Source organism: Motacilla alba, chromosome 4 (assembly GCF_015832195.1).
Source record: "Motacilla alba alba isolate MOTALB_02 chromosome 4, Motacilla_alba_V1.0_pri, whole genome shotgun sequence".
NCBI classification, from domain to species: domain Eukaryota; kingdom Metazoa; phylum Chordata; class Aves; order Passeriformes; family Motacillidae; genus Motacilla; species Motacilla alba.
Genome location: NC_052019.1, coordinates 41,984,966 through 42,012,006, shown reverse-complemented (window position 1 = coordinate 42,012,006; position 27,041 = coordinate 41,984,966). Strand labels below are relative to the sequence as shown.

Sequence of the window (27,041 nt, the reverse complement as noted above, 5' to 3'; positions counted from 1 at the left end):
ACAATAAATAATTTCTAGCATGGCTAATTCTTTCAAGAACTGGATACTTCCCTGCATTGTGGTGCTCTTATCTGGGTGACATACAGCATTTTCCTTGAAGGGATACCTTTCCTTCAGATCATCTTGTCTCAACCTTCTCTGCCATAGGCAAGGATACCTCCCACTAGATCAGGTTGTTCAAGGCCTTAACTAGCCTGGCTTTCAACACCTCCAGGGATGGAACATCCCTAATTTCCCTGAGCAACTTGTTCCCGTGTTTCACCACCCTCACAGTGAAAAACTTCTTCCTAATAGCTAACTAAATTTCCCCTTTTTTAGTTTGTACCCATTACCCTTGTCCTGTCACTACAGTTCTTGACAAAGAGCTGCTCTCCAGCTTCCATGTAGGCCCCTTCAGATACTGGTAGGCTGCAATGACGTCTCCATACAGCCTTTTCTTCTCCAGGCTCCCTCAGTCTGCCTTTGTAGGGAAGGTGCTCAAGTCCTTTTTTGAACTTCGTGGTCTCATCTGGACTTGCTCCAGCAGGTCCATGCCCTTCATATTTTGGGGACACCAGCACTGTACACAATGCTGCAAGTGGGGTGTCACGAGAGCAGAGTAGAGGGGGAGAATCACCTCCTGCAGCTGACTGGCCGCACTCCTTTTGATGCAGCTCAGTATCCAATTGACTTTCTGGACTGTGAATGTACAATGAGAGGTTGAGTTTTCCATCAAACATCACCCCCGAGTCTTTCTCTGCAGGGCTGATCTCTGAGAAATAGTCTTAAATAGCTGTTTAAGCTTTAAACAAGACCTGGACTACATTCACAAGACATGAGCCAGCCTGTGCCCAGGAGGGCCAATGGCATCCTGGCCTGTATCAGCAATAGTGTGGCCAGCAGACCAGGGCAGTGATCATCCTCCTGTATTCAGCACTGGTGAGGCCACATCTCCAGTCGTGTGTCCAGTTTGGGGGCCCTCAATTTAGGAGGGACTTTGAGGTGCTGGAGCACGTCCAGGGAAGCTGGCAAAGCTAGTGAATGATCTGGAAGACCAGTCTTACGAGGAACAGCTGAGGGAGCTGTAGTTGTTTAACCTGGGGAAAAGGAGGTTCAGGGGAGATCTTATCACACATTACAACTACCTGAGAGGAGGTGGAGTCACCATACCTGGAGGTGTTTAAGGACAGACTTGATGTGGCACTTAAGTCTAGTTGACATGGTGGTGTTGGATCTTAGGTTGGACTCAATGATCTCAGAGGTCTTTCCCAATCTAATTGATTCTGTGAAGAGATAATGATAGGAACATGCTACTTTGAACATCCCAGGATATTTAAAATTCTCAAGATCTATTGTAATTAATCTGGAGGATAAGGGGAAGAGGAAGGGAAGTGTGTCCCTCCATGGTCTGAGTTTCCAAAGAGAAAAGGTAAAAGGTATAATTATTAATAGTTGCTGATAGATGACTCCCAAGTACAGGGATGACAGCAATGCAGAGTGCAAATACCAGATTAGTTTCACAACCAGTAATTATATCATATCATATCATTATCCAGTGTTACAAAGTACAGCTTGATAACCTCAGCCTAGTTTCCATGGGTGATAAACATCCTAACAGAGAACACACACTGCAAGCCAGGCGGTACGTAATTGAACTTAAGGAACAAACACATCAACTTGGTGAGCAAATAAGTCATTGTGGCCAGTGGCTATTAAACTAATACAAAAAATGCTTGTAAGAAATTTGTTCTAACATATTCTAGTCCAATCTGTTGTTATCTCAACCCATTAAGCCCCGTGCCGGACATGAAAAAGGCCTGTCAGGATTTATTCCCAGCTGGCAATTAAGTGCCACTCAGCCACTCTCTTACCTCCTTCCTCCCCAGTGTAATAGGGAGAAGAATTGGAAAAATCGTAAAAATTAAACTACACAAGTTGAGGTAAGAACAGTTTAATAATTAAAGCAAAATAGTAGTTGTTGGTATTATTAAAAAAGGGAGGTGACAAAAAAGTAAGAGGGGAATAAAACCCAAGAAAGACAAGTGATGCCTCGTAGAGTGTCCCTCCACCCACTGACCAATGCCCAGCCTGTCCCCCAGCAGTGATCAGCAGCTCCCAGCCAACTCCCCACTCTGTCTGTTTATGTACTGGGCATGATTCTCTTTGGTGTGGAATATCCCTATGGCCAGTTCAGGTCAGCTGTCCTGGCCATGCTCCCTCCCAGCTCCCTGTGCACCTGCTTGCTGGCAGAGCATGGGAAACTGAAAAGTCCTTCACTTAGAGTCTACTCTAAGTGTTGCTACTGAGCAACAACCAAGCCCAAAATTCCTGTATTGATGTACTTTTTTAGCAGCTTTCACAAAATATATGTGAAGATGAACACAGAATGCAGAGAGCAGTTTGTCTGTAATACAGGCAGCAACATTAGGAAGAAAAGGGGGTTGCATCATGGAAAAGATGGAAACGTTCAAGTTTTGAGATTCAGCTGTCAAGAGATGTGACACAAAGTTCCATGCAGTGTTGCAGTATATAGAGTGAGATGGAAAGAGATTTGTCTTCCTTTAAAAAATACCAAACTGGAAAAAGAATTCCTTTGGGGTTTTTTATACCATTTTTTTCCTTAAACAAAGATTTCTTTTAGGTTTATAATGAATTATTATTGTACTGTGACCTTTTAAAAGGGAGCAACAGAACCTTATCTGTAAAGCTATTACTGGAAGTCTACTACATTAGTACTTAGGAATATGCTTTATTTCTTCACATTGTAATGGATTTCTGATTTGACTGTTTGAAAATCTGTGTTCTTTGTACAGATCAATCTATTTTTAAATGGGCAGAATGTTGAGATATTTGAGGAGGATCTCACGTTTACATCAGATGAGGTGGTTTCATTTGATCTGCCCGAGATTAGCAGTGAATTAAAAGGTATGTTCATCTTTGTACTTGTGAATTTATCATTTGCTATCTTTGTCCTGGTAAATCATGTTGGATTTTGTCTGTGAAATACATTTTGCCTCCTTATGTGATACATTTTCATGGCTGTTGTATAAAAACTGTTTTCTTGGAAGTGTCATGCAGTATAACATGTATTTGAGACTATAAGAAGTATGGAAGTAAATTTTTATTAAAAACCTTTAAGCCTTAAATATAACTGAAGATCATGTAAAGCTGGCTTGAAATTGAAATGTGATTTCAAATTATACTGTAATCTTAGTTTTTGTGAATCCTGGGAATACTTGGGTTTATCTTACATCAAAATAGCGTTCAGAATAGAGGACAGATGAACAGAATGACTTATGGACTCACAGCACTTACATAATTAAAATTTGCTCCTGTTCCATATGGCAGCCTTCACAAAATCAGCAAGAACGGGATCAACATGGAACTGGTGACTTTAAAAGAAACCATACTGGGGTAATAATCCAGCGTGATAGTTACTGTGTTGCTGCTAGACTTGTCTCACCAAATCTTTTCTCTGAGAAAGAAAAGAACCTTGAGAAGCGCTAACCAGTGAGCTGAATGGAGCAGGTCAGGATGTCTGCAATGAAAAGAAAGTGTTAAATCAGATTTGCTCATACAAGCAATTATTTAAAGTGCTGGAAACCTGGAAAATTTTGTTATTTCTAATGGCTGAACTATATACAGTATTTCTTAAAGTATACCATGCTCCACCCTTTTGGTCCAAACAGTCTTCATTATTTTATTTCTGCTCACCAGAGAACTGAGAGAATTAATTTAAAGCTGTGGCTAGGTATTTGAAAATCTGAATCAGGTGACTGTACCTAAAAATTACAAGTTAGAAAAATTTCTGAAAACAATACTGATGGTGAAAGAGTAATTCAGGTAATAAAGTCTGTGTATACTTAAAAAATTAATGCTATTAAGGCATTTATATGTTAAGGTTTACTTTGGATTCCAGATAAAGGGGAGCAGTGTTTTCTCAAAGCTAGCAATAGAACAGTGTAACAACTAATATGAGCTAGTAGGGAATGTTTGTATCACATAGAGAAATTTTGAAATACATACGTGACTTTGTGTTTACTGCCCTTTGAAAGCCACTGATAGTGGATGCCTTATTGCCATGCATGTGTTCATTTTGCCCATCTATTCAAACATCTCTTCAATAGAATGATTTGTGCCATGTGGAAACAATTTCAAGTCTTAAGTAGGTTTCAGCTCTTCTGTCTGTTGGAAATCTGATGTCTCACCAGCATCTCTCAGCTCCCTGGGAGTTCTCCGGAGGGGGCAGCATGGTATTTGCACCATCAGACTGGGCGAGTTAAGGAATAGGAAGTCATCGTTTTGCTCAATGAAAGGGTTTGCAAAAGTCCTGAGTTTGGGTTTTTTTCAAGGTGACTACAGTGGTAAATATTGGAGAAGCAAAAAGCTATTGGACTCCCTACTGCCTTTTCTGCTTTTTTATAACTTGAGAAAAATTTCTGAGGTGCCTGACACCAGCAGTTAACTACTGAATTCTTCAGGCCTTTTTTTAGGCAAAACCCCACTTTTGAGAGACAGCAGAACTTCTCCGGTTGTTTCCCCTGAGAAGCATCTCTAAACTTTTGCCCTTGGTTGTAAATATAAATGTTTTCTGCATGTGACTAAATACTTACCTACTTCTGTGGCTTAATGTAGGACAGCATGGATGAGAAAGACAAATGAGTTAAACTGTAAAAGGAATACTTCTGCTAAAGCATTTTCTGTAAGCATTTAGAGAGGAAAGTATTTTTCTTAGTTTCATGGTTTTCTCAAGGGTGAGGGACTGTTAGTTGTTGTTGAATAGATAAGAGAAATATGTGAAAATGGATTTAAAATATGTGCTAGATGTGCTTCTGGGAGGGTGGAATTTGTATTTACCATTTTCCCTAGCTTTGAAGGGAATTCTTTCGTAGATTTGCTTAAGATGTTTATTAAATGAAAACAATTTCCTGATAAACAGATCATGAAAGATAAATCAATTAGGGTAATAATAAATGAGAACACGAGAAACACTGACTTGAACTGGTTTTGTTTAAAGGGAGATTGTCAGAGACGGACTGTGTAAAACGTCTGATGGAGAAAGGACTTCTGTAGCTTATGCAATTTAGATATTGTCAAATTTCAGCCTTTGATAAAGCACCACATTGTCTTGAATTGTATATTGATTGAAATTATTAAAATTAATATGGTTTCTGTAGTATGACATGTGGTAGTCTCGTCCAAAATGAGCAATGAGTTTTAGCTGGACTTTCAGCTCCACTCTCAATGGAGATGTTTAATCACGAATAACATTTCCGAATTAAATAAATACACCCTTAAATATTTTCTGCCACATTTCATGGCACATTTCTGCTTGCATGTGAATGTGGAAAAGATTGTGAGCTTCAAGCTCAAAACAATCCTGCTTTGATCCTCTTTTTCAGTGTATGCTGTAGCTTCTTTGAATTTCATGCTACTGTGACTTTGTACCTCTGAGGAGCTATTGTGCCAGACTGAGCTATAATCACTCTCTCAGCTCACCTTTCACAGTGACCCAAGAGATATGATAAAACTCTAGATCTTAATTAAAGCAGTTCAGTGCTGATAAGTTGTTCGGGCAGATTGTGGGAAGATTTTCTGATGCAGGTGTGCCAGTAGCAGAGGTTGCTGTGGTGAACCCCTAGTTCTTCATTATGCTTTCCTTTTATTGCCACTCACACGTGCCAGGAGAGCTCCTCTTGTGAGTGTTCACTGATCTCCTTCAACCAAACACAGATACACTGTACAAATTATGTGTCATGTCATACTAAGGCATTTTTGTTATCCAATATGTCTAACACCCTGTATCCAAATGGATTTGGGGGATCTGTCCAGCTGCCACTGCCACAGACAGGGTCAGTGAAAACTGCAGCCAGTAGGATCTGGCCATAGTTTCTCTCTTACCCAGGTCAGCCTGGCTCATGTCATTCTCAGCAATTTTCTGTGGGCAGGAAGGAATTGAAGGTAAGGATGATAAGGCTAGGGCTGGGTTTACCTGATCACCTGATGCTGTTCACAGACTACATATCTACTCATGCCTACATGGTAGGTGCACTATGGTCTAAATGATGCCCCAGGCCAGCATTTGGAGCATAAGATGTTTAATACTGGGTCTCCTACTCCCTAAAATTAAAACAAAATTTTAAAAGGAAAAAAAAAGTCAACCCAAATTGGTATTCTGCTGAGAATACCAAATAGTTTGGTATTCTCAGCAGAAGCAATAATAGTACAAAAAGGACAGACTGATGTGTTTTCAAATTGCATTGTGCCTTGCAACATGAAGTTAGTCCAGCATAATTGATTTACAAGACCTTGTATATTCAATTCCTTTTAATTCAGGAAGTTTGTGACTTGCTTATTCTGGCTGCATCTAGCAGCAGTTGCACCAGAAGCTGCCACAAAGCAGGAAGGCTGTCACTTCCCTACCCTGCATATTCCCCCTACTGGTGTCCAAAGAGCAGAGAGAGGGGGAGAATCGCCACTTGCATCCAGAAGGATGGAAAAAAAGGCAGGAAGGCAACAGAGGAGAGAAGGACTGAGGGATGAGAAGTTTACTGTGAGTCAGGAGTGGAGGTCAGTCTGTTATTGATGGTGAGATTGGAAAGCCAGGAGTCCAGGAGAGTCCATATGGTGTTGGAAAGTTGGATCAGAAGCGAAACTGACTGAAAATTACTTGATTCTTGCTGTCTAAAGCTTGGATATAGCCCGTGCTTCAAGTTTCAGTGTTATGCTGTGATCAGTGAGTAACTCAAACTCATTAGTAAAGTGGGTGCTTCATCTCTCACTTCAGAGAACAGGAGGTAGATGGTGACAGCCTACTACTCTCAGAATCAAAAATTGCAAGAGGTCTTTGCTGTGTAACTTAACTGTCAAACCTCAGGTATATACTGTGAATCCCACAATATTAAATTTCTGAATTTAGACAGGAGTGGGTTTGCTTTTTGATACATAGATGGATAAAAGTATTTCATATGAACTTCGTTCAGTGAAGTGCAACAACCTCCGTGTTTCTTGAACACCCAATAATAACAACAAGTTAGAAAATCAAGACTGGTTTCCTAGAAAGCAAACATTTTCTTATATAATACTAAGAATTTACAAAACTAGTAACTTGTTAAAGAAATCTTAGGTTTCTTCTATACAGCTGGATGAGAAGCTGTATAGTGCAAGTGAGAGATGCGATGTGTTGTCTTGAAAAGGAGTTTGCTACTCTTTTCTACAGGCATTAGCAGATAATTCTGTAATGTCTATTCAATCAGGACAGGAGCAACTGCAGGTATTTTCCACCTGCACTGGAAGCAGGGATCTGTGTGTTAAGGGGACAAAAGTTACTGGCTAGTTAAGAAAAGACAAGCTGCTATCCCTCCTTCAGAGATACTGCATTGCTAAGGCGAAGATGGAAGTCATATTGAAGGGCCATGGAAGAGGGGATGCCTGGTAGAGCATCTGGCTTTAAAAAAGTGAAAGGTATTTGGGAGATGGAGCAGGAGGGATCAACTTCCTGATGTTGGCCCCCCAGTCTTGCCTCTTTTTCTCTAGGTGCTCCTGTGAGAAGAAGGATTGGAAATGTTTTCAGAGTACTGCAGACAATGCAAAAAACATGCACTTAAACTGACAGTTATTCCTTCAAAATATGCAATTATTTGTAGCGCCATTAAAATAAATTCATTTTTATGTTGAACAGATCTGCCAAGTGGTCCACATACTTACCGCTTAGAAGATCTTGCCTATACTAGAAGTGGAGACAAAGGCAATTCTGCAAACATAGGTATTTTTCTTTCTTTTGCTTTCTAAAGCAATGTAACATTTTCACATAAGAGTTATATATCAAGTGCTAGTCTTAATTTGTTTAAACATCACTTGACCTTTTTTATAGTTGTGCTGAAACAAAAGAGAATATGTATTGAATATGGATTTTACTAATGAAATATCTGTAGTCTTCTGATAGCAGCTCTTGTAATCTGAGGTACTAAAAAAATACTAGCATGTCATACTAAAAAGAAAGATTTTTGTTTAGGGTTGGAAAGTTGAGCTCCCAGAAGTTAAGAAATGCCTTTTTGAGGTTTCTTTTACACATCAGTTGCTACTCCTTCATGTATGTATGTTACATAATAGAATTTCTTGGTTGTCTGATCATGTATAATATTTTCATACATTAATTTTGTAACATGTCTTTGGCTAAAACATTGACAGTATTAGGAAATACTAAAGTGGTTCTCATATGTACAAGAATGTTTTTATTATATTGCTAATGCAAAAGGTATATTTCAGTATGCAGTCTCTTTGCATTGATTGTGCTGCTTCTTGCATTGTTTAATAATTCCTTCTATTCCTTACTTCTGCATGCAACAATTGGCTCTCTAACTTGTTGGAAGATGAGAGCGTGTGGTGTTCAAAGCTCAGTATGAATTAAAGGTGCGTTTGGGATTTGATTTGCTATTAGCTGTCATGCTAAAACTGATGAATTTTGTTCATTTGTATTCAGGAATATAGTTTTCTTGTCCTTGTTTGTGAAACTAGGTTTTTTTTGGGTTGAACAATGAAACAATGTTGATTTTTTTTTTTTCTTTTTCCCTTTTTTTCTTTTTCTTACTCCATGATTGACCACTGTTGCAGTGTAGCCTTGCTAAGTCATGAATGATGTATATCTAATAGAGTGCTTCAGATACAAAGACACTGCTGCTTTTCTAAGGAACAACACTAACAACAACAAACTTAACCTCTAATTTAAGTCCAGATAGAAAGGTCCCAGTGGTACAAAGCTGTTTTCCCAATCCTGCTCTGGAACCTCAGCTTCAGCATAAAATTAGCTGAAGCTTATAAAGCATATTTACAGCAGTAAAAATGTAATTGCCATTTGTCATACTTGCGTCAGAATCCCGTGCAAGAGGTGGGGCAAGGACCAAACCTTTGGTCACTGATCATTCCTTGTTGTGGTTAATTGTCATTACTTAAATATCTAAGTCTTGCAAACCATTTAAGGGAAGACAATTGCCTGTGGGTTGTTTGTTGTGATGTTGTTGTTCTTTAGGTCTTTTCAGTGGCAGGGACTGTTTGCAGCAGAAAAAAAATCCAGTGATCACTTAGTGGTAACTTAGCATTCTTTGGTGTCATGCTCCACCCTACATCTCTACTGACAGAGGGAGAGCTGTCATACTGTTGTGTTTTGTATTCAGGAGCTCATTAAAGGGGATCCATATGTACAGTTTCAGTTAAGCGGAGGACCTCAAATTGGTTTTGAAAGGATAAATACAAATTGGTTTTAACAGTTCCTATTTCATCTAATGCCAGTTAATGCCTAACAGGTGTGATAGCACGGCATCCCCTCTACTATCCATACCTAAAGAAAACTTTAACTGCTCAAGCCCTGGAGAATTACTTTCAACACCTTTTAGAACGTGAGAAACCAGAAGAAGATCTAGTAACAAGGTGAGTAGCTTGCTGTGCAGCCCACAGTTTTATGGTAGATACATGGTGGTATCGGAAGTTATCTTAAAATATGTTAATATAAATATTGCCAGCTTATATGTATTTTCTTTGGGTTTCTTAATGTATCTTCCTTTGCCTTTTTAAATAACACCTTGAGCATAGTCACTGAGAAAGAGCATGAACTTGGGCCTCCCTTGAAGCTGGACAAAGGCCGTGAATCCGTTTAGTGAAGGCATTTAAATTCTCTGAATTAGCATAGTAGTGTTGAGGCTGTTCCTTTGTTTTGTTCCAGTACAGAATGTCTTTACCGACTAGAAATAGCTTCCAATGCCCTTTGAGAAATTTGTCTTTCCTCTAGTTTTGCACCATTTGGGAACTGCAGGAGCCTTAGTAACTGAAGCTTCCTAAGCCTCTGAGCCAATGCTGAACTCAGAGTTAGAAATCTGTAAAACACTACCTGAAAGACATTCACACAGCCCAAACTGGACTCCCAGTCTGGAGCCCAAACTTACCTGATGATCCATTAGAAATGGGCCTCATACTGTCCCTGTTTCTGCAAAGCATTTTAATATTTATGATGTTCACTCACTTTATCTCAAGTATTCCTTCTAGGACTCCACTCTCACCCACTTTTGTGCCATATATACCAAGCCAGAATTTTTAAAGAAAAAACATAGCTAATTTCTCTTAAAATCTGAAAGAGAATGCATCCTAAATGGGACGCTTTTATGTGATACTCACCTAATAAAGAATATTCTCTGCCAGCAGATAACATATGTAACATTCTTATTTTGGTGGTACGGCTGATGCTCAGTCCCCCCTTCCTGGGGACTGAATGAAACATAAACTGCTCTTGTTGTATCATGAGGTAATGAAGCTGGATCTCCTAAGGATGTCCGTTAAAACAGACAACAGATTTTAAACCTATTTATCTCTTTGAAAACAAGTAAAAGCTGAATACTGCCACAAAACATTCAGTCTTCTAAAACATGTTTTGATACAAAGTCAGTTATGCTGCACATAAGGAGATTTTGCTAAAATCCTTTATGTATTTCCATGGGTAGTGGATAAACTGTTGGCTGTCTTTTTGTTTGTTCAGAAAGCTTGAGTCAGAAAGGTACAGCTCAAAGCTCAGAGAGAACTTGGAGTTATTTTAACCCCTGATCTTTGAATTGTAAGTGCTAGTTTTGTCTTCATAAGCAGCTCAGTGCAGATCTCACCCACTGTTTTATAAGTGCTAATAAATCTCTGTAATAAATTGTGATATTAAGAATTGTAATTTAATTTCCTCAGAAACAGAGCAGAGACGAGAAGAAATAAACAATGTCATTCCTCCTAATGATAGTTCTAGAAATGGATTCATTGTCATTCCTTAATGCTGTTCATGTTCATAAATAAAAGTAGAAATTTGCTCTGTTTGGATGTAGCCAAATTAATTTGATTAATTAGATTATCTGTTTGTGGTTTTGGCTTCCTTTAATGATGTGATAATGGAGCTCTTTGAGTAAATTGGAAAGCTACTGGGGAAAAAGAATAAAACCTTTTGTGGAAATATTTAGGATTATAAGGATTATGCTCATGTGCTTCAGATTGTGTAGTTTCTTTTTTAATTACTTGTTTAATTTTTAGTTTTAACTGTCATTTAAAAAAAGAGTCGTCTTACTGTTTGATTTTCCTTAATTTCCTTTATTTAACTGGTGAGTAGTTAAAAACTATGTATTAGTTTTGCTACTATAAACATACCAACCTTGGCTCTTACTCACTACAGAATAGTCTGTTAACCAGCTGCCTTTCATGCTTTCTCACCTGAGGCATTAAATAGGTGTACTAAACAGAGAAAAGGTGGGATTATTTTGGTAGAGGACACCAAAAACTCATGAATTTCCAGATCTGCAGGTAAAATAATAGAAAAAGATGGGCTCTCAATCCTCAGGTCATTGCTTCCCACAGTAGAGTGCTGGAGTACATTCTTAACAGATCCAAGTATCTTAAGATGCAGAACAGGAAACTTTCTGTGCAGTGGTACTAGGTCAATCATGTAAGAAGGACAGTAAAACTATGCTATAAGATTTTGCTGTTTTCATCTGCTGAAATGTGGTATATGTAATGTTTTGAGAACATTTCAATGCTCAGAAATATTAAAATTGACAGCTGATTTCTTCCTATGCGATGTTTTCACCAAGAGTTGAAGAACAACAAATGTGGATGCTGATCCTTCTAGATGGCTTTTTTTTTACATACATTTGCTAAGAAAAAGAAGTATTTTTCTACAGTATATCTCATATGCAAACACTTCTTTAAGCCTATGGACTTGGCTCCTGCTTTCCTGTGATGAAAAGAATCATGTCTTTTCTTTGATTTAAATTCATTAAATAATTTTATATCATTATTATTTCCATGCTTTTTAATGGGAGATTCACCAGAAGACATTAATTCTCTGAGTATTATGCACAGCACTTTAAAGAAAGTAGTTAGGCAGGCACTCTGTTGTGCATAAGCATAGGAATTCAGCTAGAGCAATGAATATTGCTTGTCTTACTGGTTTTTGTCACAGATACAGTATTCTTTGAAAGGTTTATTTGTTTTCTGTGTTTTTAAAAGCAGCTCTTAAAACATTTAATTAAGTTGTACAACTAGATTTTTTTCTTTAGATCTCAGTTAATTAAGCTTAAATTGTTTAATTATGCTGAGTAAATGCCTGCCAGCATTTTGGTCAATGTATTGCTGCTGCTTAAGACTATTATAATTGTTATAGTGGTTTTTCTTCCTTTTATTGTGCAAGTTTATATTCTTTGTGGAAATATTTTGGAAACTCAGATGCTACAGACAAGCCTTAAAATAGTGAAGATGTTGGCCATCATATATTATTTTGTAATTCTCATTTTAGCTAGATGACCCCACTGTAAATACTTTCTCAAAGTAAATAGAATTAATATGCCATGTTAGTGTTCCAAATTAAGATTTGTTGCTTGTATTACATATTTCCTGTGCCAAAATTACATCAGAAGGTGAAATGAAATTCTTCCACATATTTGTTTTTGCATTTATATGCTCTTGAGTTTCTCTCCTGATTTGTTTTCCTGATTGATTTTCATGACACTTCTTTTGAGAGATGAGATATTAGGAATCAAAATTCCATCAGTCTAGTTCTTCAGAGGACCTCTTCCAGTTATGAAATTTTTTGCTGCCTGGAAATCTTTGCCAGCTTTTCAGAGTAAAATTCATAGTGTAGTGCTTTGCTTTGGTAGATCTCTGGCTTTCATGGTATGTGGTGATTGGACATTTTTATTAGTTTTTCAGAAAATTGGGCGGAGTTATGCTATATAGTTGATAATGGTTTTAGTAAATTAGGTAGGTAACTTATTGTAGCATTGCTTTATTCTTCATATTCTTGTTGTCTAATAAAGCACTGGTGGGTTAGTCTACTTTCCTGCCTTCCCAGTGGATTTGTCTTCAAGCATGATAATGGTGCCTGTCAACTAGTTTTTGAGAAAGGGTAACAGAACGCCGACACCAATTTTTTTTCTTAATAACAGCTAATAATACTAATATTAAAGTAGAATGTGGTAATGAAAAATTTGAAGGAACTCATTAAAACTTTTTGCCTGGGAGAAAGACACGGACGCTCCAATGAGTTCTTGCTTTCTAGAACAAGAACGGAAGTGATTGCCAGACTGCTCAGCAGAATCATCTCTTTCCACAAGAGGTTTAGGTCATATGCCCAAGATAAAAGGGCAGACAGGGCTGTGAGCACCAGCAACAGCCATGGTATTCACAGGGCTCAAAAGGAGCTGAAAGAGATAACCCTCAAAGTGACAAAATCAGCAGTGTAAGAGCACTGCAAGAAATTGCACCTGTATTAGGGGAAAGGTATAAAGAATCTGACCCAAACAGATGAAGATCAGGTAGGGAACTAAAAAAAAAGTGATGTTGGAGAAGGCAGGATTTAAATTGGATATCATCTCTCTCTGTTAATTCCTCATGGCTTGATGATGTTCTGATTAAAATTCTTTCTTATGGAATTAAAGCAAAGATATCAGGACTTAGAGGAAGAAAATATTGGAGGAAAGCAAAACCAACAATAGAAAGAAGATGGCAAAACACTGCAAAGAGAGGCAAATGGAAATATACTGTAGGCCTATTTATAGAATTTGAAACAATAGGAAACCACAGAGCCATTTGCCAAACTGCTGCAGAATTTTCCAAATTGGAACTCCACCAGTCAAAAGCAAGGATGGAAAAATGCTTACAGTGGCAATGGAACAGAAACACAGGTCTGTCACACTAAAATGAAGTTTTATCTGAACAAAGTACATGGCTCCAGGAAAGCTCTGATTTGAATTTGCCATAAAGTTATCTGTTTGTTGTAAGAATTGATATAGTGACTCATAGAGGTTTCTCAGTAATGAAGAGGGTGTCTTTCTAATTAGCTGGCAGTATTTGTTAGCATAAGTGAGTTCCAGGAATTAAGTGATTGTACTTTTCAGTATCAGAACTAGGAGCTAATACAAATACTTTCTTTTGCCCATCGTGTTGTCTGAGTTCATATTGGATCCTGAACCTCTGGCTTGTAGATACGGACTTTAACTCACAGAAAGAAAGAACTCTAGAAACAGCCCTATTAGAAATTGGTGATTTTTGAATAGAGAATGATTACTTTATGGTCCAGCTTTAAAACTATTAAGGGCTGGTAATTTGGAGTAAGAGGAAGGAACAAGAAGGCGAGTAAGGCCTTGTGTTAATCTTGTTACCTTTTGTACTTGACTCAGCAGTGGGATGTGATCAGAAGCATAGTAATTTTGCATGCCAGTTTTTGTTTGGTGTTCTCTACGTGTTTCTTCCAAAATCTGCTGAGAAATAATGTGCAGTTTTTATTTTACAGATATGAGTTACCAGGAATCCATGGATTAAATTTTGTTCTGAAGAATTCCCTTGGTGGTGGTGGTATAGCATCCCTAAGAAGTGACCCACAGGCATGTATCAAAGCAGTCATTTTAATGTAGTCATCTTTTATGGGTCTCTGGGGTTTGACTCCACTTCCTTTAATTTCCTGTTAATAGATACTGTCTATTTAATTTTGTAAGGTTTGAAAACAACATAGGACAGTAGAAAGTGGATTTGGAGTATTTGGTACGAATAAGATAGCACATTGTAAAGAGCATTACTGATTTGAAGACAAACTAATTTTGCTGGTGCATCAAAAAAACTGGAAATCAGAAACTAATTTCAGAATTTAATATCAGAAACTTTTTTTTTCATTTTGAAAAATGCAGATTTACTAGACAGTTCTGATGTTTCCAAGTATATGTAGGAACCGTGCTGTAGGACAACTCCTTATTTAGCCTATGCCTTCTATAGTTAAAATACTGATAAATATTGTATATAAACATGAAAAGCAGATGGATATGAGGTCTTTTGTGTTGATGATTTTATGTGAATCTGAAAGTAAGAAATTTTTTTGCTAATGTAAAATCTGAGTAATAAATATTTAAAACATCTAAACCTGAAGATGAGGTCCCGAGTAGTGCTGTGGCTTACGCAGCTGTGCTCATAGGCTCAGAAATGCTCAGAAATGCTGCTGTGCATATAATCGCAGCATAGTCAAGAAGACTGCTCACCAAGTGAGGTGATGCTATGTATGAATAGATAGAATTGAACCCCAAATTAATTGATTTTAGCACTAGGCATCAAATAAATGGAAGAAACTGTTCAATCTGTTCAGATTTGGATACTTGAAAACTCAAGAAACTTAGAATTCTCACTCTGATTATAGGAAAAATTCTCATATGAAACCATTTCAAAAAAACCTTATTTTAAAAAGATGGTCTACTTAGATAGTAAAATAAAGTGTTGGTTTGGTTCTTTTTCTTACAGGGTAAAGCACTTGGACAGATGCTGTTGGATTTCCAGATTAAAAATGTTCCTGATTTAAAATCACTGATAGAATAACAGGTGTTTAATATATATGCTTTTAACATTATGTGGTATAAAAACATGTTATAAACAAGAACTGGCTTCTTGAATGAGATTTTTTTTTTAAGGTTAAAGAGTACAAATTTTACAGTTATTTCTCACAGGTTTAGCTATATGGCACAGATTGGCAAATGTTTTGAGTAATACCAGACTAATAGCTTTGTCTGTGCCTGATAACATTTCCTGTCTAGATAATACAGTGGATGAAGAATCAATTTATTTCCTGAAAAATAGAATTAATCAAATTGCAACATAACACTTAATTATGAGACAAGATAATCTTTATTTCACGATGGAAATTACCTCCTGTTCCGTCCATCTCTCTTTTCCTTCTCTCATCCTTTATTTGAAAATCGCTGGGACTGCTGTCCTGTCAGCTGTGTCTGTCCTGTGCAGTGAGTGAGGCTGGGTAACCTGCCCTGCACTGCTGGGAAGGCAGCACTGTCTGGTACTGGGAAACAGTTTTCCCTGCTGGGCAATAAAGAAAAGTAATAATTGGTACTGTTATACAGTGACTGGTCATAAATGCTGACCTTTGGTGGTGATCCACCAAACTTCCAGCACTTTGTCTGGTTAATGACAGACTTTTTTATTGCATTTTCCAATATCTTTAACTAATTAATCCTTCAGTTGAAAGCACTGAGTAGTAGTAAATTGCAGATCTTAGTGTGATAATAAATTTGAAGATTAGGAAAAGAGAGTCTGCCTGCTCACTCCTTCTTGTGGTGGTGCAATCCTAGCAGGGGGTGAAGCAGGACTGGGTGTTTTTGTTCCGGGGCTATTAAATCCTTGATTTGTGCCGCAGAGCCATGCCTGGATTAAGTTTATTTGACTGTCATTTGCATTGCCCTTCCCACAAAAAGATGTCTTCTGCTGTGAAGGAAAACCATGTTGAACACAGTGTACTCTGTCTTTCTTCTGACTCCCAGTTATCACCTCTCCATCTCCCTTCCTGCACAATATGATTAGCCTGATCAAATTAGGATACTTCTGAACTTCTTCATCTCATTAAGAACAGACTTAAAAATCTGTATCAAATTTTCTGGGACAATAGCAAGGTAGAAATTGTGATAACTGTATTTTCTCTGCAGAAACCATAAAAATATTACTCTACATGTTCAGGCATTTTTTATTCAGAAATGAATATTTTTGTTTATTTTGGGGAGATTGTATTAATTGTTTAGTGCTGACAAAACGAGGAATTACTAATAGCAGACAAAATTATTGGTGACTTTTAAAATTGTCACCAAACCTATCTGTTAGTTCCTAGATTTCCAGTGCTGTCTATCACTGTTACTAATTTCCTAGCCTCTTGCTTGCTAATGAGGACTCTGCAGTGAATTGTTCCCATGTTTTTTGTGGTTTTGTTCATTTGAATTGAAGGCATCATAAATGAATGCTTTATCCATCTAAACAATTACCACCTGAGCAAGTCATAGGTATTGTCCATGTATACAACGTGATTGTCAGGTTGTAAAAAATAAGTCATTACTTCATTGCAGAAAAATAGCCAAGTTAATAACTTCAAAGGGAAAATGGCATGCAGGTTTTATGATGTTTACAGTCATTGTTAGAAAACTATCCTTAATAATTTGGAAGCCTACGGAGAGAAGTAAAAAAGAAAAAGTGATACACCTCAGTAGCAAACCTAGAAGAATAAAAAGGCTACAGTAAATTTTTGCAGTTCACTCAATATGCTGCTTAAGTGACTCTGGAAATGTGTATGCAATAAGTTTCTGAATAAAAGTGAACATTTATAAAGTATAAATTTGTTTTAGTTGTTTATGTTGTTTCTTCTGCTGGAAGAGAGTGATACTTAGTTCAGAGGTTCTCTGTTTGGAGTTGTTTTACTTGCCTGCAATTTCATGCATTGTCTTGCTGGTTCCCGTCTTTGTTCAGATTTTTTTCTGTTCTGTCCCTAGTCTTTGTTAAATACAAAAACCAAAAAAGTAAATGATACCATTTTTATCATTTGTAAATGATACAGTATATGATACCAGCTGGAGAGCTGGTCACTTACAGCTCTGTAATGGAAGCTGTAATTTGCTGAAAGGAATGGTACAGTGTTCAAATGGATTGGATATGGGAATACAAAGGTGTTATTTTTTTGTCTCTAGAGTAGCCCTTTTGGATGCTATTAAACTATCCTTCAAAAACATGTTTCCTGTCCATTATTTCTTTCAGCACACCAGCTTAAACCAAATGGCTTTGCTTTTCAGATATTTTCTTGCAAATTATATCCTCCAAAAACCCTTATCCAAAGATGTTACTCTCCTTGAATAACTTAACATGTTTTGAATTCATGAAACTGTGCTTATTTCAGCAGTCCCAAATGATCTGAAAGTAAAGCTTGACTAATTGAGAGAGGTTTGGTAAAATATACACAAAGGTGAGCATGTATGCAGTCAGCATTGGTTTAACTTCAGTCAGTTAAATAATTCATTTTGCCTGCTCGTTAAACCAGGTCTGTTCCTCATATAGGCAAGAACATACCCTTCCAACTCCCCGCCTTTCCTGCTTTTTCCCTACTGTGTTAGCTGTGAGAGCAGGATGGAAATAGTAATGTCTAGTGCATAAAATAAGGTTCCTTCTAATACAGGAGTTTCAGTGTAATGGAAACTGGCTTACACCTCTTAGTTAAGTTTTTGTACTTTGGCTCATCTGCACTACTAAACAAAGGCTGCATTCTTACCTCTCACAGCTCTCTTAGTGCATTTCAGCCTAACTCTCAAAAATAAAGCATGGGCTTTATAATTAAATTATTTCACGACACTTAACAGTCCAAACAAATACTTCCTCCATGTTTCAGATTTATATTTAATATTCCAGAGTGATTTTCTCACTTAAATTTGTCTACCAAAGGTACAAAAGCCATTATACAAAAGTCACCCACAAAGCTGTGCCAGTATTTGGTGCACAGTGTATATTTATACTTTTGCCATCTCCAGTAGAGATGTTTTTCCATTAAACATGTTTTCTTCCCTCTTTCAGATGCAAAATTATGATAACTATACATTGTATTGCACTGTAGAAGTTTAATAGAAGTGCAGCCCCTTGGGTTTGAAAGCAGAAAATGTTGGGTTGCAGGTTGCTTTTCAAGAATCTGAATGGTTTCATTCAGGAATTACTTTGATGCATGGTATTAAGTGCTTTGCACACAGTAATGCTCACAACAGTTGCAAGGTAGTGACGAAGCATTCATCACCTGGGTGGATTCCGCAGACCTGTCTGCTCTGTAATGCCTTTTGGGCTTGTTCGCTGGGGTTTCTGGGCTTGAGAGTGAGTGAGTGGTTGGGGGGCAGGGAGAGAGGAAGCTCTTCAGTCCCTGAGGTATGAGGAAATTACAGAGCAGAAGTGTCACACCTTTCACCTTACTACTTGTAACGCTCCCATGCAGTGAAAAGGCTTTGAGTCTCCTTCTCATGACAATTCCTCTTCTTCAGTTTCATCCTGGTTTCCTTTCTGGATTTACTTGAAATGGATCCTGGTGATTTTGGGATTAAAGGTAACTGGCATGAAGAAAGCAAACAAAGGTTGCCTCCATGTGAAAGATCCCAGTGGGAAGTGTCTGTATCTGCCAGGGAGTTCACTGAGTTCCTCTACCTACCTTTGGACAGGGAAGAGAAACCTGAACTGTAGGACTGAAGCATCTCTACCACCTGTTTCAGCAAAGACCATTCAGACACTCCCTAGACAGCTTTAGGGAAGGGGAGAGGGGGAGTCTTGAGATGGCAGGGCAAGGCAGGAATGGTGCTTATCCACACAGGAGGGAAACAGGAACATTTCTGTGCCAGGACTTTTTGTGGAGTCTGACAACGTTCTGTGCCTCCAGCTCTGGACCACCTGCTGTGACCATCACCAAATGGGTGAGACCCTTCATGAGAATGAGGTGTTTAAATTTCTTTTCCCCTCATCCATTAAAAAAATGCACTAGTTAAAAATGAGAAGTTCCTCCTTCTCTCCCCCCACCTATACTTACTAGTAGCAAAAGCCTGAAACCTTCCAAATATGTTTTTTAACAGCTGGATTTGAAAATACACTGGTTTAATTATATAATTGTGTGGCTAATCCACAGGGCTCCTGTACAAGCATCATAAGCTACATCTAAAAGGTATTTTCTCTTTTGTAAGTGATGTGATTTGAAGTAGGGGTCTTAAGAGGGGTAAGCCTCTGTTGCATAAAAATTTGGCTGAGACTGCAGACAAAATCCCAAAGGCCTGATCACTCTGTTAGTAGTGCTGGGGCTCTGGCCCGTAATCAGCAAGTGAACAAGAGGTTATGGGGGGGGCTCTTTCTTTGCAGATAAAGCAAGGTGAGGATAGTCTTAGCTTCCCAGGAAGCTCCTCTCTACTCCAGGCAGGAGGAAACAGAAGGGTACCAGCCATTGTCTTTTGTTGACAAGTAGTGAGGTAACCCCCTCCCCTAAAATATTTTCTTTACTGAGGAAGTGGGAAAACTTGCTTTTGGTTCATCAATAAGCTTTCGTGTTTACAAGGTCCTGAACCTGGGTTCAGAATCTGTGAGGGTAGAAGGCTCTCACCTGCTGGCCCCTTTGCATCCCCTTTGCCTTCCGAATCATACCAGAGTTGTTTGCTAATGGAAAGAAAAGGGATAGTGAACATTTTAATTTTTTTGCTGGTGTGACCAAAGGGATTCTACAGCTCTGGGGTGGTCTAGAGGTCTCATTTATGTTCCACAGAGTTTAAAGTGACTGAGGAAAGAAAAATAGCCTACTGTTTCAACGCGGTTTGCCTGTGGAGAGCTGCCAAGCTGTTACACACCATCGCTCCTCTTCCCGCTTCCCCGTTTCGTATTTGGCATCCCGAGGTTGCAGTGTTTGCCCGAGTTTAAAGGAAGGTGCTCCACCAAACTTCTCCAGCATTCTTACACGCATATCCCTTACTCTTTCTCCCTCCCTCCACCCGTTCCGCGTTTCTCAGAGGCGAAAGCTCCCCCCTGCAGCCGTAGCGACAGCGGCTGCGGCACGAACAAAGATCCATGGCAGCGGGACGGGGCGCGGCGGCGGGGACTCGGTGAAAGGCTGCAGCCACGGCCACCTCCCCTGCCACTCCGCGCCCTGTCATCTTCCAGGTAAAATGAATGTCTGTCCCATCCATCATCCCGCCATCCCCGAGGGGGCGGGAACCTGCTTGGTTACTGAAACTTCCGAGCCCCGATCGGGCGGCATTGTTGACCTGACAGGGCTGCCTCTTTTGTGCGCTCCGTTGCCAGGATTTAGCTATTTGCATAATGGATTAGCATGAAACTGAACGCACGGGAATGCCGCTCCGCCGTTTCCCACTCTTTCTTAGCTGGCGGACCTTTGGGGCGAGTTAATTTATAAATGTGACTTGCCGCTATCCCTCGGAGACCTGTTTCCTTTCAGGGAAGACAGACGCTCCCTCCCCTGTCCCGCCTTCGTGCGAGCACCGTGGCAGCCGCCCCCCCCGGACCCGATCCGGTCGCCGCTTGACCCCGCGACGGCCGGGGCGGGCACCCGGACGGAGCCCCTCAGGTCCCGCCGGCGGGGGAAGGGGCATGAAGCGGCTGTGGCCCCCGGAGCCCCTCGCTGCGCGCCCCGGGGCGGGTGAAGGGCTTTACCCGCACTTTTCCGTGCACTTCTACCTGGGCTGCGCGGACGGTAGACGGGGCGGAGCTGCGGCTGGCTCCAGGCTGCGGGCACCGCGCCATCCCGAGGGCCGAGCCGCGCCGCGGCTGGACCGAGGGACGCCGGGCCGGCTGAGGGTGCCCGCCGCGCCCCTACTAAAGCCCGGCCGGTGCTCAGGGCGGGCGCTCCCCGCACTCCCCTCACCCGGTGGGCCGGCCCGGGTGCCCGCCCCGCCCCGCCGGTGGCCTAGAAAAGCGGTGCCGGGGGCCAGCAGCTGCTCGGAGGCACCGAGGGTTTCCCCGCCGACCATGAAGAACCCGGTGCCACAGGCGGCCTCGCTGCTGCTGGAGAAGCTGATGCTCCTCGTCCACATCCGGCCATTGCCCGCGGGCTCCGGCGGGGAAACACCACCGCCCGCACCCGGCTACTACGACACCAGCTGCTTCAAGCGAGGAGACCTGCTGGAGGTGCCCCGCACCCTCTTCATCCACTTCGGCATTTACCTGGGCGAGAACCGCGTCGCCCACTTGATGCCCGACATCCTGCCCTCCATCACCGGCGACCGTCGGCAGATCCAGCAGGTGGTGACCAACAAGCGGCTTATCCTGGGCGTCATCGCCAGGACGGCCAGCGTCCGGGTGGACACGGTGGAGGACTTCGCCTACGGCGGCAGCATCCTGGTCAACCACATGGACCGGCTCTTCGAGGACCAGGTGCTGGGCAGCGAGGAGGCGGCCCGCCGGGCGGAGAAGCTGGTGGGCGCCACGGCCTACAGCCTGCTCTGGAACAACTGCGAGCACTTCGTCACCTACTGCCGATACGGAGCCCCCGTCAGCTTCCAGACCGACAAGGTACGGCCCGGCCAGCGGCGGCGCTGCCCTTCCCCCGGCGGCCCCGCTCCCCGCAGCCGTGCCGGCCGCCGCCGCGGGCCCCGGGCGGGGGTGCCGGTGCCGCCCGCCGGCCCGGCCGCCGCTGATGTCGCTCTTCCCGCAGCGGGCAGTGCCGCCGGCGCGGAGCTGCTCGGGACGGCGGCGAGCCTGGCCTCAAGCGGCGAGGAAAGTGAAGCTGAATTAGTAGAACAATTAATACGCATCTAAAATGCTCTGAAGCTACAGGTTCTAGCTGGAGCCACAGGCAGTAGCGGGGTTGATGCTAGGGGTGATGCGGTGCCAGTCCAGTTCTTCTCTTTTCCCCTCCCTCCGGGGAATCCCTGTGAAAGCTGAGGCAGCGACCCTGCTCTGTCCCGAGAGAGTGGGCATCGCCAGCTTTGCAGCCAAAGCTTTCCTCTTTAAGTCTCATCTTTTGCATTGTTTTTTTTTTTTTCTCCAGTTCTGTGAGACTGTGAAGATGATTATTCGGGACCAGAGGAGCGTCCTCGCGTCGGTGCTTGTGGGACTAGCGTCAATAGTCTGCCTAGGTGTGGCACCGTCCACCACACTCCCCACCATCTTCATTCCCTTCTTTCTGTGGATGGCTGGCTAACAGCCTTCCTGGAGTCTTCCATCCAGTGTCTGTATATAGGATGTATACTACAGTATTTATGAAAGCACACATTACTCACTGGCATCATGTAAAGTTTCTTAACTTTGTGCACCATTTTAAAGTACAACTTTGTCTAGAACACAGTGCACAAGGCATAGCTTACTGTGTAAGCCAAATAACAGATTTCCTGAAAATCTTGGTATATTTTAACACACCTTTAAATCATGGAAAAAGTAGGGTTGCGATGCAGTTCTGCTCCTTGTCCTTAGCCAAAAATGATTCTAATAACATTCTTCATGTTCTTCAGTCTTTTAGCTGCATACCTGGGTGCCATAACTATTAATAAAAATATATGATGGAGTTCCACGAAGTGATGGAAATGGAGAACAAACTGCTTACCTCTTCCTTTTGTAGATATAGTGTATATTCAGAAATTACTGTCTCCATTCCTAAAATACTCCATGGTGGAAATGCAAGTAAATTGACTCTTTTCTGAGAGCAAAGAAAAACCAACCCTGAGCTGGGTGCTGCAGGAGCACATTTGGCCAGACCAGTTAAAGTTGTTTCCCTTTTGGGAAATGTTCAGGAATCTGTCATTTGCATTAATTGTGTAAATACTTGCTACCTTATTGACCAACTTTTTAATTGGGTTAGTGATAAGGAAAGATGGCAGTTCCTCACCAGTTTCCTTGCCAGTGATAGTGGCTAATATGGCTAATATAAATGGCTACAGAGGAATTTAGGAGCTATAGGAAGAAATTTGCTTGCTTTATGTCAACTAGTGATTACAGATGTTGGGACATTTCCAGCATTCCAGGGCACATGGCAGGGAGGAGGAGGATAGACACCAATTTAGTTCCTATCATTCCTCAGCAGTGAAACCTGTGTAGGTGCTGTAAAGTATCAGGGATCATTGGAGCAGTTTCTGTGGAGGCTATATTGTCATTTTGGATATTGCCTTAAAACACTTTCTCAGTGAAAGACAACATGTCTTCCTAGACTCATCTCTTGTAAGTATTCACTTTCAAGACAGTAACTGGTGCTAGAAACATTTTGTCTTCAATGCTGAGGCCTTTCAGTTTATCAAGAATGTGTAAAGTTGGATTTGAAATCAAGTTCATGTAGGCAATTATTTAAATGCTAAAATCTTTTGCTATTTTTTTTTCTTAGCAAGGTCTTTTATGTATGCAGAGAAATTGTTCAGCTCCTGGAATGGATGCCTTGTGTGCATACATGTGCTTACTTGTTCACATGCTGTGCTTGCCTTCCTTTCTAGTTAAAGGCCAATATGATGGTGTCTTCACTAAAGACTCAACCTCAGATTTACTTCTACTAATGGTGTGCAGTGTCCTGCCATCAGCTCTGTTGCTGAAATGGCCAATTGCCCATTTTCAGAAAGACTCCTTTTAACTGTGCTGTAAGCCCCCTCCTCCTTCCCCTAGACCTTACAGATGCTTGAAGGTTGGATTTTTAGAACTGAGAGTCTACTTAGCTACTCTCTAATCGTCGTCTTCTGGCTGCTCCACCATAACCGACGAAGAATGTAAAGACTGGGGTGAAATTCCAGCTCATAGGAAAGAGCAGCATGACTCCTGCTGCCATCAAATAGGGGATTTCAGTCTAGCTTTCACATGTTCAGTCGGTAGCCCAGCTCCGAGCAGCTGGATATCAATTACTGCTGGATCCTTGTAAACAACTTCTGTTCTGCTTTGAAAGATTGCAATGCTCAGTGTAACTGTTTCTGGTAAACTTTTGAAATTAAGGTGTTTTTTAATTAACACGAGATACTTTTTCATAGCATATACATTAGTAATATTTACATAAACTCCAATGTGTTTTTTTTACTTGCTGTGAATAAGGCATGAGCGGTAGTCATAACTGTAATTATATAAATTTTATTCATTTAAAAATGTCTACTGACCTCTTGAAATCGAATATAATGCTGTAGCATTACTGTAAGATATCCCAGTAGGGCACTGAACAAGCCATTAACATGCAGTTACATGGTGTCTGATTACAGGTGGGCTTTTCTTTTACCTTTTATTTAATTGGGATTTATAAGAATTCCAGTAATTCTTACGATCCACATATACAATAAACAACGGGGTCATGACCAGTAACCAAATCACACGAGGGACTCTTGGAAGGCAGAGAAATGTTCCTGCTCTGGCTTTGGTTATCAAAGGACCTGTGCTCCTGCACTGCTAACACTGTTGAGCAAAAAGCATCCAGACTGACTAAATTGGAATTTTCATAGGTGTCTACGAAAGAAATGACAGCAACTGCTTTCCTTGCAGGCTTTCAGATGTATTAGTAGAGAATTTTCCTTCAGCATACAAAGTTTTAAACTTATGAAATGTTATGAAATGGTCTAGAATGTCTTGATGCATGCTTTCATCAAAGACAAGTAATAATGGCATAGGAGCAGAATTTCAGCTGCATGTTTAGGCATTTTTCCTACCAACTGTAGTCCTAGCAAAGATCTGGAAATTTTGTTAAAGTCAGGCATGAGTCAAATCAGTCATACTCTGAGGAGAAAAACAAGACTAGCAGGCATGAATTTTCGTGTTCAGCTCAGCGGGTGGTGTTTGTGCTCTGAAATATTTTGGTAAATGTCAGTGTCAACTTTTTTTTTCTGTAATTACTTGAGTAAAAATAAGCACTAGCTGGAGCATTGCATTTCAGACTTGAGCTCAACTGTGATGCCATTGAAATGAAGGAGCTAGTTACAATAAGAAAAACACAGAAAACTGTGGAGCAGTTCAGCTGTTGGGGAAATGTGTGTGCTTAGAAGTGAAATTGTTCCTTGGTAACTGTAAGTGATGGTGATGGGGAGGGTAAATCCAGAGCCACAGCTCATTATAGTGGGGGCTGTTTTGAAAAGCTGTGTGGTTAAACCAGAATACGTAATGAAGGATTATACGGAGCGAAGGAGTATTTCTGTGCCACTGGAAAAGGCAAGTAGTGAAGACATCAGGTTTAAAGGATAGATGTTTCACTTCAGGCTTTCCAAAGAAAACAAAAATAAAATGAGTAAGGTTTGAAATGTTTTTAGAAAACCCTTGTTTAAAAAAAAATGAACGAAAAAGGTAAGTTACTAAATGAAGACATTAGAACAGTGTGCTTTTTGGTTTTCTGTTTGCATTTATTTTAGCTTGGAACATAAATGATTACTCATTCTGTGGTGAACAGTCATCTGCTGCTTGATTTCACTTTGCATTCTCCTGGAGGAGAATGCTACATATAAATATCGTTGAGGCTTTTAATGAAAACAAAATCATAGTAATGCTTGTTAAAGGCTGAGGGGGTAGGGAAGAGGGAATTAAACTTGTGTGTGACTTGACATCATCCAGACAGGTTTTAAAATGCAAAATGCAGCAACAAGAATCATTAGAACTGTGATCCTAGAAATTATATGGTGCTGTATTATTTGCTGCATGTTCTCACATTAAATAAAGCATCACACACCACGGGATGATACAGAACCATGTTAGACAGTCATTAGTTAGCATCTCCATTATCCACTGAAATAAAAGCTCTCGGGTGACTCGGAGCATTTCCTCATTATGCTTTGTAATAGCTTTGGACTTGACTCATCTGAGTACTTAACCGTCATGAATGAGCTTTCCAATGAAAAGTGAAGATAGAAACGCTTAGTAGTTTTGAAGCTCTTTGCTGTAGTGCATTCCACTTTCTTGTCAGCCTTACAAAAATCTTTCAGAGCATTGAGCTGGTAAAATAAACAATCTCCTCTCCTGCGGGAATGGAACACTAAAAGTATTTGAAGGCTTTTAAAGGCATAATTTCTTTAAAAAAATTATTCTGGTGTATTCTGTGACGTAGCTTCAGTTCTGAAGTCAAGACAACATTTAGGATATGGTCCTGAGTACTCAGAGACTGTGGGAGAAGGAGGGCAAGTGGGGAGACCTTTAGGAGGTTTAAGTTAAAATTACATTGATTCCAGTATCACAGTTCTGTCTGTCACAAAATGGGATTTGGAGTTACTGTTTCTGTGTCTCACAGGGTAGAAAAACTTCCTGTAAGACTTTATGTATCTTTTTTAGGTTTTCCCTTTTTATAAGACAACTTTGTTTAGCTGTGTAGCTTTGTTTCTGAAATTGCCTCTCCTGTATTGTGTGTCTGTAAACTGCAAAACTGTTGGTGGCTGCTCTGTGCTAGTGTGATTCGGAGCAAATCAGCTGCACAGTCCCCTACAATTATAACACAACACCTACAACTTGGTGCTTGGTCTGAACAAAGCAGTGGGAATGTGACGGGCAGATAATGGGGGTTTGTTTTACTTACAAGGGCAGGGCATATTAAGTGTGGTGAAGGACTAGTGGGTGAATGCAGAAGTGTGTGCCTGAAGACTCAGATGCAGAGCACAGTGTTGTGTCTGCTTTCCTGTGCCCAGCTGGAGTTTAGGAGGCTTGCAGTGGGGTTGCAAGATCTCATGGTAGCACAGAGATTAAAAGGATTAACTTGCCTTCCCTTAAATTGAAGTATGCTGTCGATGCCACAGGCTGTAATCTAACCTAGTAAATAAAATGACTGGTGGTCCATCTTCTGACTA

The 27,041-nt window shown here is 40.6% G+C and overlaps 2 protein-coding genes across 2 annotated transcripts in view; both read left to right on the top strand.

Moving 5' to 3' along the window:
• LOC119700908 overlaps positions 1–17,146 on the top strand; it is a 57,793-nt gene extending 40,647 nt beyond the window's left edge. Inside the window, exons 16-20 of the mRNA XM_038136617.1 lie at positions 2,793–2,904; positions 7,661–7,744; positions 9,282–9,405; positions 14,288–14,378; positions 15,280–17,146. Of these exons, the coding sequence (XP_037992545.1) occupies positions 2,793–2,904; positions 7,661–7,744; positions 9,282–9,405; positions 14,288–14,378; positions 15,280–15,354 (486 nt within the window). The 3' untranslated portion in view covers positions 15,355–17,146. The remainder of the gene's footprint in view (positions 1–2,792; positions 2,905–7,660; positions 7,745–9,281; positions 9,406–14,287; positions 14,379–15,279) is intronic.
• Positions 17,147–21,111: 3,965 nt separating this feature from the next.
• LRAT (lecithin retinol acyltransferase) lies at positions 21,112–27,041 on the top strand. The gene is made up of 2 exons (XM_038135064.1): positions 21,112–21,837; positions 22,316–27,041. The coding sequence occupies exons 1-2, from the start codon at positions 21,295–21,297 to the stop codon at positions 22,466–22,468; spliced, it is 696 nt and encodes a 231-aa protein (XP_037990992.1). The 5' UTR covers positions 21,112–21,294; the 3' UTR covers positions 22,469–27,041.

Excerpts from the sequence above, each read along its gene's own strand:
- LRAT (XM_038135064.1), top strand. The coding sequence starts at position 21,295 with ATGAAGAACCCGGTGCCACAGGCGGCCTCGCTGCTGCTGGAGAAGCTG. Across the intron at positions 21,838-22,315 it reads TCAGCTTCCAGACCGACAAG|TTCTGTGAGACTGTGAAGAT; the intron begins GTACGGCCCGGC and ends TTTTTTCTCCAG.